We start from the raw sequence: 13,989 nt of genomic DNA, 5'->3' as shown, positions 1-13,989 counted from the left end.
GCCCATTTGTGACTTGCCTTATTTACGATAGGGCAATGTTGGGGTATTCTAAACTGGGCTGTATGAAATAGAGAGGTCCAGAAAACTATTGGACAAACTGAGATAGACTCTTATTTAGGAACAGGTCGATGGTAACCAGGGATTTATGTACAAACTTCAAGAACACGCGGACTTTCACGACATCCTTACTCTGTATCGGAGAATAACAGGATGACACTGGCACTTTGTACAATTGCTTTTTTTTTCTTTTTGAGAAATTTGTGAAATGAACAATTGATCAGCAAAAGATGTTCAAATGTAAAGGGTTCAACAAAAATACTTTTACTTGAAGTTAGAACATGAAGTAACAATAATTATGATAAATACACTAATGATCTGGTTGAATGTTGTATTTGTTTTACATATTGAAGTCATATTGAGACCTTATTGAAACCACGGATTCAGTACAGAAACCTTTGTTAACATTTCTCCAACTCAATGGGAAAATATCGTTGGTTCACTGGACAAAGATATTAACAAACTCATAAAGCCGTTTTAATTAAAGGATTTGTTTCAGTCGTTCCCAAACGTCATTTAGCAAAGGATTTCGCAAAGCAGCGTTTTACATTAATGAATAAGACATGAAGCAGTAAACCACCACTTGCATGTAAAATGGGAAATCTTGCAAGGCATCAGGATAATTGATTCATCACCATCTGATTATATGAAGCTTTCTATGGACGTTCGTACAGACGTTTATTCATTAAAAAATGATAGACATATATAATGATACTTCAATGTTAACAGGTGAGACTATTCATAAACTACCAATACCCTCCGTTGGCGACAAACGTAAATAAGTACCACATGAATCAACTAAGAATGTCCACTCCCCCTGAATAGGTTGCTACTCTACGGTCACTCCCGATACAATAGAGCAGGACCCTGGGTTAACAGATGTTGGGGAGGGGGTGGGGGTAAATGTCCATCGTGTATAATGATCGATACCACAAAACCATTTCCACTGTCCATTTCCATGCATTCATTTCACCAAGATTCAAGATTCAAGATATTTTATTTCAGGCTCACCCATATGTTAAGAAATACGAAATTAGAAGCAGTAAAACGTGATAATTCAATATAGAACTACTTGTATGAAAGACTCAATATCATTTAAAAATTACGTTTAAGTTTCATTTTTAAAAATCGGCAACAGGTCTTGGCAAATACATGTAAATTTATCATGTCATCATTACGAATCAAAATAAAAACTTGTTCTGATTATTTAAAAGATCAAAATATTGTTAAAACGTCTAGCAATAGCAAAAAGAAGTGGATACACTCAGATTCACATAATGGGCAGTTTTTTTCACAATAGATATTTTTTCATATCGATCGATTTCTATTCGATGTGGGGCCTTCCCACACCTTACTTAAGCAAGTGCCCTTTGTTGTTTAATTGACAAGGATGTTTTTCGGCATAACTTATAACTTCTGAGCTTAAAGGGATAATAACTCTGTATATGAAATCTGTATTTCACAATAAAAACATTGTGAATGACTCATAAAAATATAATATATTCTGTTTTCCCACAAAAACGGCTGTTATAGCTATTATTCTGATATCTGAGCTTGTCTTTAGACCACGTGACCTCCATTGATGGCTATACTCTGTTAAAATCTCTTAAGAGATTTTAACAAAAAACCAAACTTTTTAGAAAAAAACCAGGGACTAACTTTGAATGTAAAAATGGATTCATTAACCATTGGTAAGTATGGGAAAATTGTTGTTTACTCCAAGAAAATTCATTTTTTGGCCAAAACGAAGAGTTATTATCACTTTAATAATTTAAACAATCTGAGTTTGTCGCCACCACCGTTGTCGTCCCATAGCTTTGCAAACCAGTCAGAGCGGCGTTCTGCTGCAGCACACTTTAAATTAGTCAAGTGATTAACTTTATTAGCAGTCAAGTGATATTAGCTCCAAGGTCATTACAATTACTTGTCACTCTAGTTATCCAATTTTTATCATAATTAGGTAATTTCAAAATCCATAAAGACTATTTTGGTCTTCTTTTATCCTTGTTAACTAGTATGTACCGTAGGTTTGTTACGTTGGCTAATTGTATTTTTCTAGTTGTGTGTCCTACCCCATATTAAAACGGTTGGCAATAGCCGACTCATATCTACCAACACCAAGAAAATACTAACAAGTTCTGTTACCACACCAAGATTTACCACAAGGGACACTCCAGCCATAATTTTATGACGTTTATAGTGATGATACGTGTAATCAAGAGACTACGCATGACTGCTCAAGCACGCTACCTCTCTCTATCTCTTTCACACAGACACACACGCACGCACGCACGCATGCACACACGCGACCATATGTGCACACACTCTCTCACAAACGCGCACACACACACATACACACTCTCCATCTCCCCTCTATTTCTCTCTCACACACACACTCACACACACACACACACACACACACACACGTACACACTCTCTCACACGCACGCGCACATACTCTCTCCCTATCTCTCTCTCTCTCTTTCTCTCTCAACATGATATATCTAACTGGTCTCAAAGATAATTAACTGTTAGGCAAACCCTGCCAACTGCCTCTACCATAGTCATCTATCTGGCTGCACACAGGCAAAGAAAATAACTGAATAAACAACGACATCAATTATGACATACCTCTAACGCGGTCCGCAAGGCTCTACGAACTTTCTCCATGATCTGCTACTATTTTGGACTACAGGTTCTCCGAATAAAAGGGGTCAAATATAGTAATGTGGCAATTTAAAAGTTATCTATTATTCAAGGACCAGAATGAAGTAGTTTAGTTATACTTGATACGGGTTTTGCATGCCTGACAGAGGCTACGCAGCAATATGACTGATGAATATTCCAAATAAATTCTCATATACAGGAACGGAATACAAAACCTTTTGTTTGTAGTTTAGCCTCAGCCATCATGAAGAATATTCATGTACAATGTACGTGTTTCAAGTTCGTATAATTTACACACGTTTTTCTACTTGACGGACTTCATTTACATGCATGCTTGATATACATGCTTCTAATATATATATATATATATATATATATATATATATATATATATATATATATATATATATAATTACAAAATAAATTAGAATAACAAAATCTAAATACTAAATTAAGTGTATTCATTTTAGCTTGTGGCTCTTACATGTTTTTATTATGCTTGGTAGAACACTGGTCCATGCACAAGCCAAGTAAATGTAATATTAGTCAGAATGTTTTCATTTATGAGAGATCCAGATATTTGATTTACCTGTTGACTGGTTCGTCTGTTCATTCCGCCAGACTTGGTCACAACTGAATTACCTGTGCAGGTGTAGGTGAACAGGTAATTTCCTGGCTAGTATCTGGATCTATCAAAATTTTGAACAAAGGTGTTCTGCTCCAATGGATATAGATTTTCTTTGGTGATTCAGTACGTATGCTTACATTTTCTTAATTTCTGACTAATCAACGCCTACCGTTTTCAAATTCTTATTTCGCATTTGCAATTTTTAAAAACTGTTGGATTTAAGAATTATCTGGGTGGAGGTATTTGAAATAAAACATGATATAATTAATTTGTTAATCTTAGGTTTAAAAAAGGGGAAAGTATCTCTTAATTTCCAACACCTTGAATGCTGGTAGTTTCTCAAAGTTGAATTCCAATTGTATTGTTACTGTTTATATTGTTTTTATCCATTTATTCTGACTTTCGATTGAAAAAACCAACTATATTCAAGTCTTATTTGTATGTATATGTCCATTATATATATCATGCATTTGTATTTATATACCCAATATTCAAAAGCACAACGAAGCTCTGTTTTTGCTCAAAAGTAAATAAGATAAGTCCATATAGGACTGAAAATTTTCATTTATTAATGACGAAAATAAGATACAAAGTTACAAAACTGGGGGGATAATATAACATCCCCCAAACTATATAACTGCCATAACATAAAATTAATAAATTAGGTTAATAAGTGCAAACAAGATTATTTAAGAAAAATATGAGAAACCACAACAGCTATTGGAACAAAAAATTGGCTCAAATGAAAACAAAGGCCAAAAGATGTGAGAGCTCACATTCCCGCCAACCTTATTACCAGTAAGGTTTGTATTTGTATTCAAGTTCAATGTGAAAACCCATCTTCAGTGTAAAAAACACGGCGAGCATTTCACTAAACTTTCGGTTTCAAGTAAGATTCAATCGGCTTCAGGCGCCTTTTGTTCTCTTCCATACTGAACTTCTTATGTTGATACAGCACATTGGTGAGCTGGAAAATCTTGTCAATGTTTTCAAATATAGCAAGAGCCGTAGTTTTGATAGGAGCGTCTCCCCAGCGGTTGTAAAAGATGCCGCCAGCGTGATCGATATAATTTAGGTACGCCTTCACATCCTGGCGACGCCAGAAACTGAACCGTGATATTTCAAAGTTGTTAAACAGACTCCAGTTTTCTGGCAAGCGCTCAAGGAATGTTGGTGTTAGTTGGTGTTGGTGAACATACTTTGTGGAATTTCCTCTTAGGCCAGCTATACAGTCCGGTTTGAACTCAAATACGAGCCTGATGTATGCATAAGTCAGATCACGATCCCGCATAAACTGAAATACGTCATACGTGACGTCATTTAGGAGTTTCGAGTCATCATCAAGGCGCCAATACCATTCTATTGGTTGTAAAATTGGTTGCTGGGAGACGAGAACGCTTTGAAATCTACACATGTGGCGGTACCCCATTCTGGCAAAAACACACGTGTGCAACCAGTCCTCTGCTGGCATTCTGATCCACTCCGGTATGATAAATTCCACGATTTGGAAAAATACATTTGACGTCGTCCATGATTTTATGTCTTGTTTATGACTTTCTAACAGGTCGGGCTCATGAAATATCACAATGGGATACTGGAAGCGATTATTGAAAAATTTATCGACGCTCTGTATTGCACCACGGAATCTACGTATATGTATGCGTTGTGTGTTCAGAAGATAATAGATCGTTGCCTTGGGTTTGTCGCTCGGCCATTCTTCCAACATCTCCATAAAGCGTTCATATTCTCTGTTGCTGAACTCTGCCTGCTTGGCGGTAATTTGTAACGCCGTGGAGGTTTGAACAGGGGCGGGTTGTTGCTGTTGCTGATACACTGGCTGCAGCAGTTGCTGCGGTTGCGTTTGCTGATAACCGTGTTGTGGAACTTGCAGTTGCATCACGTGCGGATGCTGTAGCATCGGCTGCTGCTGTTGTTGCGCAAGATGTTGCTGTTGTTGGTGTTGTCGTCGAACTGGAAGTTCGGGCTGGAGAGGCTGGTAGACCGGGTTGAACTGGCCCTCTGACTGTTGCTGGCCCTCATCCCCCATTATCGGCACTCCTGCAGGGTCCCCTTGGTTGACTTTACCCAGCGGGGATTCTCGGTGACCAGCGTCCATGTCAACTCCATCTTTTGGTGGCGGCCGCGTGGAGGGCTCTTCTTGTTCCACGTTGTAATCGTCGTTCTCGGCTGCCTGGCGCTCCAGGAGGCTTTCTCTTTCAGCCTCTAAGTATTCTGTTCTGTGCATCTTTTGGTTCATCGTCCTGATTTTGTGGATGACAAACGCGAGCGCAGTTATGAAGAAGAAAATGAAGACGATGGTGTACCATCTATACCGCATAAGACTGCGCATGCGGGGTATCTGAAGCAAAAAAATAATTATAATTCCGGGTTGAACTATTGCAATGGAATCACAAAGCAAGCTTATATTTTTTCTTATATGTTTTCACTAGGAACACATAGCGGAAAAGGCAGAAGGGGTCTGTGTGAAAAATTTAAAGTTGCAAGAATAAAGCGCGTGTAAAACGAAAATTTGATCACAGGGTTATGTCTCTTAATACATTTGGGCAGTTTCATAATTCACCCCCAGGTCTTATTTAATAGGCCTATATTCAGATCCATGAGAAATCAGACATCAGAAATATGCAAAATGTAACAAAAAAATCGGTGCAAATCATAAGACTCAAATCAATATTTAATTCATGAATCACTGGCATATATGTTATGAAATATTTTGCAGGTCGAGTATTCGTTCAATTACATCAAGCACCCGTGAGTAAGCGGGGCCATACAATGTAAATCATTTTGCTGTATGATTTAGTGGAACAGAATTTGACTGTCAACATCCTTTGTTAACTATTCAGGTTGTAATGGTTTCAACTTGTTTGCAGTAAATTGAATTGAATTTCTGATAAATTGATATTCCTTCTTTAAATTTGTTGTTATGATGGCTTACTCCGTGATCTTAGTAATGTTTGTGCGACATTTTCTTGAAAAAGTGTGATAAAAACAACATCTTTATATAATTGTTCATGGCGGCGGTTCAGCCCATTTGTGACTTGCCTTATTTACCATAGGGCAATGTTGGGGTACTCTAAACTGGGCTTTATGAAAAAGAGAGGTCCAGCAAACTATTGGAAAAACTGAGATAGATTTACAGGATGACACTGGCATTTTGAACAATTGCTTTTTTTTTTTTTTTTTTTTTTTTTTTTTTTTTGAGAAATTTGTGAAATGAACAATTGATTAGCAAAAGGAGTTCAAATACTTTTACTTGAAGTTAGAACATGAAGTAACAATAATTATGATAAATACACTAATGATCTGGTTGAATGTTGTATTTGTCTTACTTATTGAAGTTATATTGAGACATGCCATTTTAGGTTTGACCTTGTTTTAAGTTTAACCTTAAGACATTATCTAATTCTGCGCCATGCAATCCGTAAATCTGATCACATATATTATTAAGAGGCCTCATCATCTGTACGTAAAATTTGAGAGAAATGACATTTCAGGTATTTTTTATTTAACTGTTTTAATTACGTTCGTGCCCATTTGACTTAAACACTTAGTTCCTTTACCTTTGTTCAGTTGAATCCCACTTTAAAATGATTGCCTTTTGACCAAATTGCTTAATAAATAATTTCTTTCTATGAAAATTATAGTTGGACGTATTTAAGACCATTTTGATCCCAGTTCGAGACTAACTTTGACCGCATTCTCAACGAATTGAGCCAGGCTGCGGGGTACAGTAATTAAATCTCGGCTCCGTTCGCCATGCGGAAGCTACCTGAGAAATATTAAGTGCGCATGCTCATCAGTTAAACTCGTGGTGAAGAAAGCATGCCGGCTGAAGGCGATCGAAAGAAAAAAAGCTCTTCTGTTCTATTATCTTTCAAAACAGAGACGAAAAAAGAATGAATTGGCCCGTAGAGCAGCAATAAATCGACTACCTACGGAGATAATATCACCAGAGATATTCACGGAGATATTCATGTTCGGAGCCGAGATTTAATTACTGTACCCCGCAGGGACGACGTGTGGGGAGGCGTGTGAGAGGCGGAGAGACTATTAAAAGATTAGGCGGTTTTTCTTTCATGTACGTCCGCCATTTTTAGTTCTCGGGATTTGTAAAGCCTGGCTCAATTCGTTGAGAATGCGGTCTTTGACACACAAACATGACCTTGGCCTCTTATGATCAACAAATTACTCTCGTTTTTATTTCACGACTTTAATCTTGTACATTTTGATTTCTTTAGTTCGACTGTTATAGGATCAGAAATGCCACTTTTGTAGGTGTTTGGCTGCAAATTTGACCTTGACATACATTATTTTACCCTTGGTCAGTTAAATGCAACATTCACAAAGGTGGTCTCTGGTATGCAGTTCTCAGTAGGAGCTATAGAAATCATAAAAAGTTCATTTTTGAAAGAATTAAGAAAGTTGATGCTATATTTTAAGCTATTTTGGTCCCTTCTCGAGAATGACCTTGGCATTTAGGCACGACCTTGACCTCTGACGACTTCCAACCTTTTTGCCAATGAATGGCCTTGCCTTTGAACATTATAAATGATACCTCTCACAAGTTTCTAAGTTACCCAGTTTTCATGATATGCCAACTTAAACACCCTCTCCTATGCATTTTGGTACTTTGTCATGGTCAAGCAGTCAAGTGATATTAGCTCCAAGGTCATTACAATTACTTGTCACTCTAGTTATCTAATTTTTATCATAATTAGGTACTTTTTAAATCCATAAAGACTATTTTGGTCTTCTTTTATCCTTGTTAACTAGTTTGCACCGTAGGCTTGTTACGTTGGCTAATTGTTTTTTTTTTTCTAGTTGTGTGACCTACCCCATTTTAAAACGGTTGGCAATAGGCGACTCATATCTACCAACACCAAGAAATTACTAACATGTTCTGTTACCACACCAAGATTTACCACAATGGACACTCCTGTCATAATTTTATGACGTTGATAGTGATGATACGTGTAATTAAGTGACTACACATGAGTACTCAAGCACGCCACCCCTCTCTATCTCTTTCACACAGACACACACACACACACACGCACACACGCATGCACACACGCGACCATATGTACACACACTCTCTCACAAACGCGCACACACACACATACACACTCTCCATCTCCCCTCTATTTCTCTCTCACACACACACTCACACACACACACACATGCACACACGCACACACATTTACACACTCTCTCACACGCACGCGCACATACTCTCTCTCTATCTCTATCTCTCTCTCTCTCTCTCTCTCAACATGATATATCTAACTGGTCTCAAAGATAATTAACTGTTAGGCAAACCCTGCCATCTGCCTCTACCATAGTCATCTATCTGGCTGCATACAGGCAAAGAAAATAACTGAATAAACAAAGACATCAATTATGACATACCTCTAACGCGGTCCACATGGCTCTATGAACTTTCTCCATGAGCTGCTACTATTTTGGGCCACAGGTTCTCCGAATAAAAGGGGTCAAATATAGTAACGTGGCAGTTTGAAAGTTATCTATCATTCAAGAACCAGAATGAAGTAGTTGAGTTATACCTGATACGGGTTTTGCATGCCTGACAGAGGCTACGCAGCAATATGACTGATGAATATTCCAAATAATTTCTCATAAACAGGAACGGAATACATGTACAAAACCTTTTGCTTGTAGTCTAGCCTCAGCCATCATGAAGAATATTCATGTACAATGTACGTGTTCCAAGTTCGTATAATTTACACACGTTTTTCTACTTGACGGACTTCATTTACATGCATGGTTGATATACGTGCTTCTAATATATATATATATATATATATATATATATATATATATATATATATATATATATATATATAAAATTACAAAAGAAATTAGAACAACAAAATCTAAATACTAAATTAAGTGTATTCATTTTAACTTGTGGCTCTTACATGTTTTTATTATGCTTGGTAGAACACTGGTCCATGCACAAGCCAAGTAAATGTAATATTAGTCAGAATGTTTTCATTTATGATAGATCCAGATATCTGATTTACCTGTTGACTGTTTCGTCTGTTCACTCTGACAGACTTGGTCACAACTGAATTACCTGTGCAGGTGAAGGTGAACAGGTAATAACCTGGTAAATATCTGGATCTATCAAATTTCTTAACAAAGGTGTTCTGTTTAAATGGATTTAAATCTCGCCTACTGGTAGGTGGGGGCGGGGGGTGTTGGGCAATAATTTTTATAATCGATCTTATTGCAGCCACGGTTTTTTTCAATGCAGGTGTTCTTGCCCAGTGACCACCCTATGACCTGGCTGTACGCTAAGATGTACTACAACAATGCTGACGCCACCTTCCATCAGGTTGTTACTCACCTGGGTGGGTGAACATTTGAATATTGGCGGTCACACATCGCAATGGCGGATCCAGGTGGTTCTTTGGGCCACTCATTTTAACACCCTCCCCTTAGTTTTGAAGGTGCCCCCTGCTCTCTCCAACCCCCCCCCCCCCCCTGCCAAAAAAAATCAGAACAAGCTAAAAGAGACAAAACCAAGTAATTTTCCATCCTCGTAGCCTGCATGTAGAAAATTTTGTTTTCCTCCCAATCCCAGACCTCTGGATCCGTCAGTACATCCAAAGCCAAACACAACTTTACCCACCACGAAAAGTCTCACAAACGTTTAAGCACATTCGAATAAACCTTAATGTAGAAATACGTTTAACTTCTTGAAAGTATATCGGCGGTGATTTGAGAGTCTCAATGCTTGAATTAGGAAACAGCTGTTTAATAACGTTTCTGTAATATAACGTTAAGCTTTTATTTTAAGTCGATTCAATGTGTCAGTTCGATTTGTTTTTTGTCTGAATTTAGGGTTCACGCATCTTTTGATCGAAGGCGTTGCCTTGGCGACCCACAGGAACCTTTCTCCTTCTCACCCGATCTTCAGACTGCTGGCACCGCACTTTCTCTATCTTATCGCCATCAACGAGTAAGGAAATTGATTGATTGATTTTGGATTCATAATTTCGCATCACTGAATATGCAGTTTACCTTTATATTCGGAAGTTTGCTCCCTTTCATTTCGTTCTTCTGTATTTTTGACTATTAAAGGATATATTGTTTATGCCAAATGTATAGTATAGTATAGTATAGTATAGTATAGTATAGTATAGTATAGTATAGTATAGTATAGTATAGTATAGTACATGTATTTCCATTCACAATTGCCATGCCTTCACCTTGGGTCCTACCTCCTCTCACTGTATGTGTCCTATTTTTTTTTTTTTTTTTTTTTTTTTTTTTTGCAGTATATAATAAATGCGATTGCTTTGTGACCTAAACAGCGAGTGCTCCTATTATTTTTCAGCCTTGCAGTTAGTTCGTTGGTCAGCGAGAACGGCTGGGTGGATAAAACTATGAGCAGTGGGCGATTGGGCATGTTTGATGTCGTCGCAAAAGCGTAAGTTGCAATATGAGAGAGACAGAGAGAGAGAGAGAGAGCACAGCTCAGTTCCCTGAAAAAGTCCAGGAGAGATAGGCGCTGGCGAATCAACGTTCATACCACCTTTGCGTCAGTGTTCAGGGCTCCGTAACTCGAAAGCATCGCAAATTGCGACCGAGTGCAAGCGCCTCTATCCCATAACTCAGGATTTACTCGCTCCATATAATAGCTTCGAAATAAAAGGTGATATCGCTATCGCAATTCGCGATGCTTTCGAGTTACGGAGCCCAGTATGTGATTATAATTTTTCATTCTTAAATTTGTTTTAAACAACATCTGGATGTATTTACATAAACAATTGCATTATTATACATGTATACTGTGCAATCATTTTACAGGATTGTGGACTGGCGACTGGACATCGATGGCACTCTGCCGAAACATTTGGAGGCACGAGGAGTAAGTGACGAGGAATTTTTCCCAACAAGAAAATTGTTTTTCCCGCCGTGTGTTTGTTTGTTCTTTTTTAAATGTATTTATTTATTTATTTATTTATTTATTTATTTATTTATTTATTCACTGTAGCTAGCCTAACTCAAAAAGTTTGGTTAACTTTTTCTGAGTAAGACAGAAATGGGCTTTAATGTGACAAGATTTTCTGGATCCAAGAATTCTTAAAGAATTCTTCACCATTGCAAGATAAGACTAATGACCAGAACCGTGTGCAATGGATGTCCCTCAACTACCACAATATATCAGTTCTCCAAGGGTTTTCCCAGTTGCTAGATTAAATTGAATAGATAAAAAACGTCCACGCCTCAAAGTTTAAGTTCCCTAACACTTTTCATCGGGACTTTAATTTGACTGAACACGACAGATAAGTAATGCCTTAATGGTTTTGAAGTTGAAATTCAGTAGCTTTAATTAATTACTACATGTACCAGTAGGCCATGGGCTTCTGTGTTCCCCAGAATGCACTGTTAGCGTGAAACGCTCCTTTTATTACTTTCACCCTCCTTCAGAATGTTAACAGTGCAGGGCTCCCCGTTTTCATTTACACATAACACTAAACTGTTTTTTTTTTTTTTTTTTTTTTTTTTTTTTTTTTTTTTTTCATTTCTCCGTTAATCAAATGTATCGGTAATTTAGCCCACAATATTCAACAATGCAATAGTACACTAAGAATTTGTAGATTACTGTGTTCCTGTCAACCCGATATTCATAACATTTCTTATTCTGTCTGACAGCTACTGGATGAAAATGTGCTTCCAAACTTTTACTACCGCGAGGATGCCCTGCCTTTGTATTGGATTATCAAGAAGTATGTCGGCCAGATCATAAACCATTTCTATGGTAAGTTCCTGACGTGTGTACAACGCATTGTAAAGGAAGGTACAGATATACTTAATATGATAGTTTCTAATTTGTTTCTCAAATCAAACTTTATCTTCTTCTCATCTACTCATCTACTTACCCCCTGTATATGCACGCGCGCACTTTCAAATTCCTTGTGTGGTAGTTCAACTGTCGTGACTGAAATTGCATTCACATAAGTCTTTTATACTCGAGATTTTTTTTTTTTTTTTTTTTTTTTTTTTGTTAAATATGAATTTAGCAAATGATTGTCATTTATTTGTTTTGTCTTTTTTAAAATTGCTGTTGTTCAATCACATTCATTTCTCTTTTGTAATCTTAACATCCACTAGTAGCCTGATGGTAATTTAAAACTTCCCATCGATAGCCCCCTGTTTCATATTGTATTCAGATTCACCAGAGAAAATGTTGGAGGATTACGAACTGAAGAGCTGGCGGCAGGAGCTGGAACTGGAGCGAGAGAAAGGAGGAATAGGAATCAAGGTGGGTTGTTGATGAGTGATTAATTGAAATTGATATGTCTTATCACAGTTTAACGTCGCACCAACCAAGTAATATACACTGAGCTAAGAGTAGAAAGCACTCCAAGAGCGCAGACCCTTTACCAAGGAAAAAAAGAAAAACGGGATGATTTACTTGAAATTAATATGCTTCTTTTCTCTCCTGAATAACTGTCTGGAAATTTCCGTCGAAATTTAAAAACATATCTTGACCACAAACAAACAGACGAACCAACATCGTACCCACGACGAAAGATTGTGAATGCTTTTGGACATCACTCATCGCCTTGATCACTCTGGAGAGTGCTGCTGATGGCGTTATTTTATTTTCCAGAATTTCAAATACGTCATCAACATCATCTGGTATCGTTTTTATTTTAGGGGATACCTGGAAGTGGGACATTCAGCAGTAATGAAGAACTGATAGTGACCTGTACTTCTGTCGTTTTCTTGGCTAGTGTGGGACATGCCGCAGCTAACTTCCCACAGTATGCAGAGTACGCATTTCCGCCCAACTACCCGCCATTCATCAAGGGCCAAGTGCCAACAAATAAGGTACCTTTAACGCTTCTTAGTGATTCATGCTTTCAATGTAGATTAAGATATTAATGCTTGATCACTTAGATCGAACAAGGGCCTCTTCTTCAGTTCTGTAACAGTGATCCAATGTATCAGAGGGCAAGAAAACATGTTTTCACAATCAGTTTCAGCTTGCGTTAACATACATATAGTTGTAACAAATAATTTACAGTTGTAATTATCAGGTTTGAACTGAAGACGAAACACTTTGTCGCAAATCAAGTACATTTGCTGTGTTAATGACGAGATTATTGGTGCACATCTATGGATCCACTTTCTTTTTTTTTTCTCAGAACCCTCTGTCGGAAGAAGACATCCTGCAGAGCCTGTCTTCCAAGAGACAGACGTTAGACGTTATGGTGGTCACCAAGATTTTGAGTGAGAAGGGCACAAACAGCCTTGGCGATTTTGAAGTGCAATACCTTTATGATCCCGTCTCGGTTAAAGCTGCAGAGACGTACGTATACTGTATAAGGCGGTGTAGTTAATGAAAGGACAATACTACCAATATTTTGCTTCCTTCAAACGTTTGTATAAAATACTGTTATAATATTAGAAATATAAAGCCCATATTATGTGATAAATGTTTGTGATTACCAACATGAGATGGTGAAAAATGTAACTTATTCAAGGGTACATAGAACTTCTGGTTACCTGTCTTATATTTGTTATTCTTCTGTTTATTATTGGTTTTTACTTGCGTTATAAATGAAATTACTGATAGTCAG

At 37.5% G+C, this 13,989-nt stretch overlaps 1 protein-coding gene across 1 annotated transcript in view; it reads left to right on the top strand.

The window, feature by feature from the left end:
• Positions 1–13,989, top strand: part of LOC106170509 (allene oxide synthase-lipoxygenase protein) — a 35,968-nt gene that overhangs the window by 21,228 nt on the left and 751 nt on the right. The window contains exons 7-14 of the mRNA XM_087008055.1: positions 9,648–9,744; positions 10,238–10,355; positions 10,734–10,826; positions 11,207–11,267; positions 12,056–12,161; positions 12,574–12,665; positions 13,064–13,237; positions 13,555–13,718. Coding sequence (XP_086864181.1) covers positions 9,648–9,744; positions 10,238–10,355; positions 10,734–10,826; positions 11,207–11,267; positions 12,056–12,161; positions 12,574–12,665; positions 13,064–13,237; positions 13,555–13,718 — 905 coding nt within the window. The remainder of the gene's footprint in view (positions 1–9,647; positions 9,745–10,237; positions 10,356–10,733; positions 10,827–11,206; positions 11,268–12,055; positions 12,162–12,573; positions 12,666–13,063; positions 13,238–13,554; positions 13,719–13,989) is intronic.

This window comes from Lingula anatina, chromosome 3 (genome assembly GCF_051362555.1).
Source record: "Lingula anatina isolate TDL-2025a chromosome 3, LinAna3.0, whole genome shotgun sequence".
NCBI classification, from domain to species: domain Eukaryota; kingdom Metazoa; phylum Brachiopoda; class Lingulata; order Lingulida; family Lingulidae; genus Lingula; species Lingula anatina.
The sequence above is the reverse complement of the archived record's forward strand: the minus strand, read 5'-3'. Positions and strand labels throughout refer to the sequence as shown.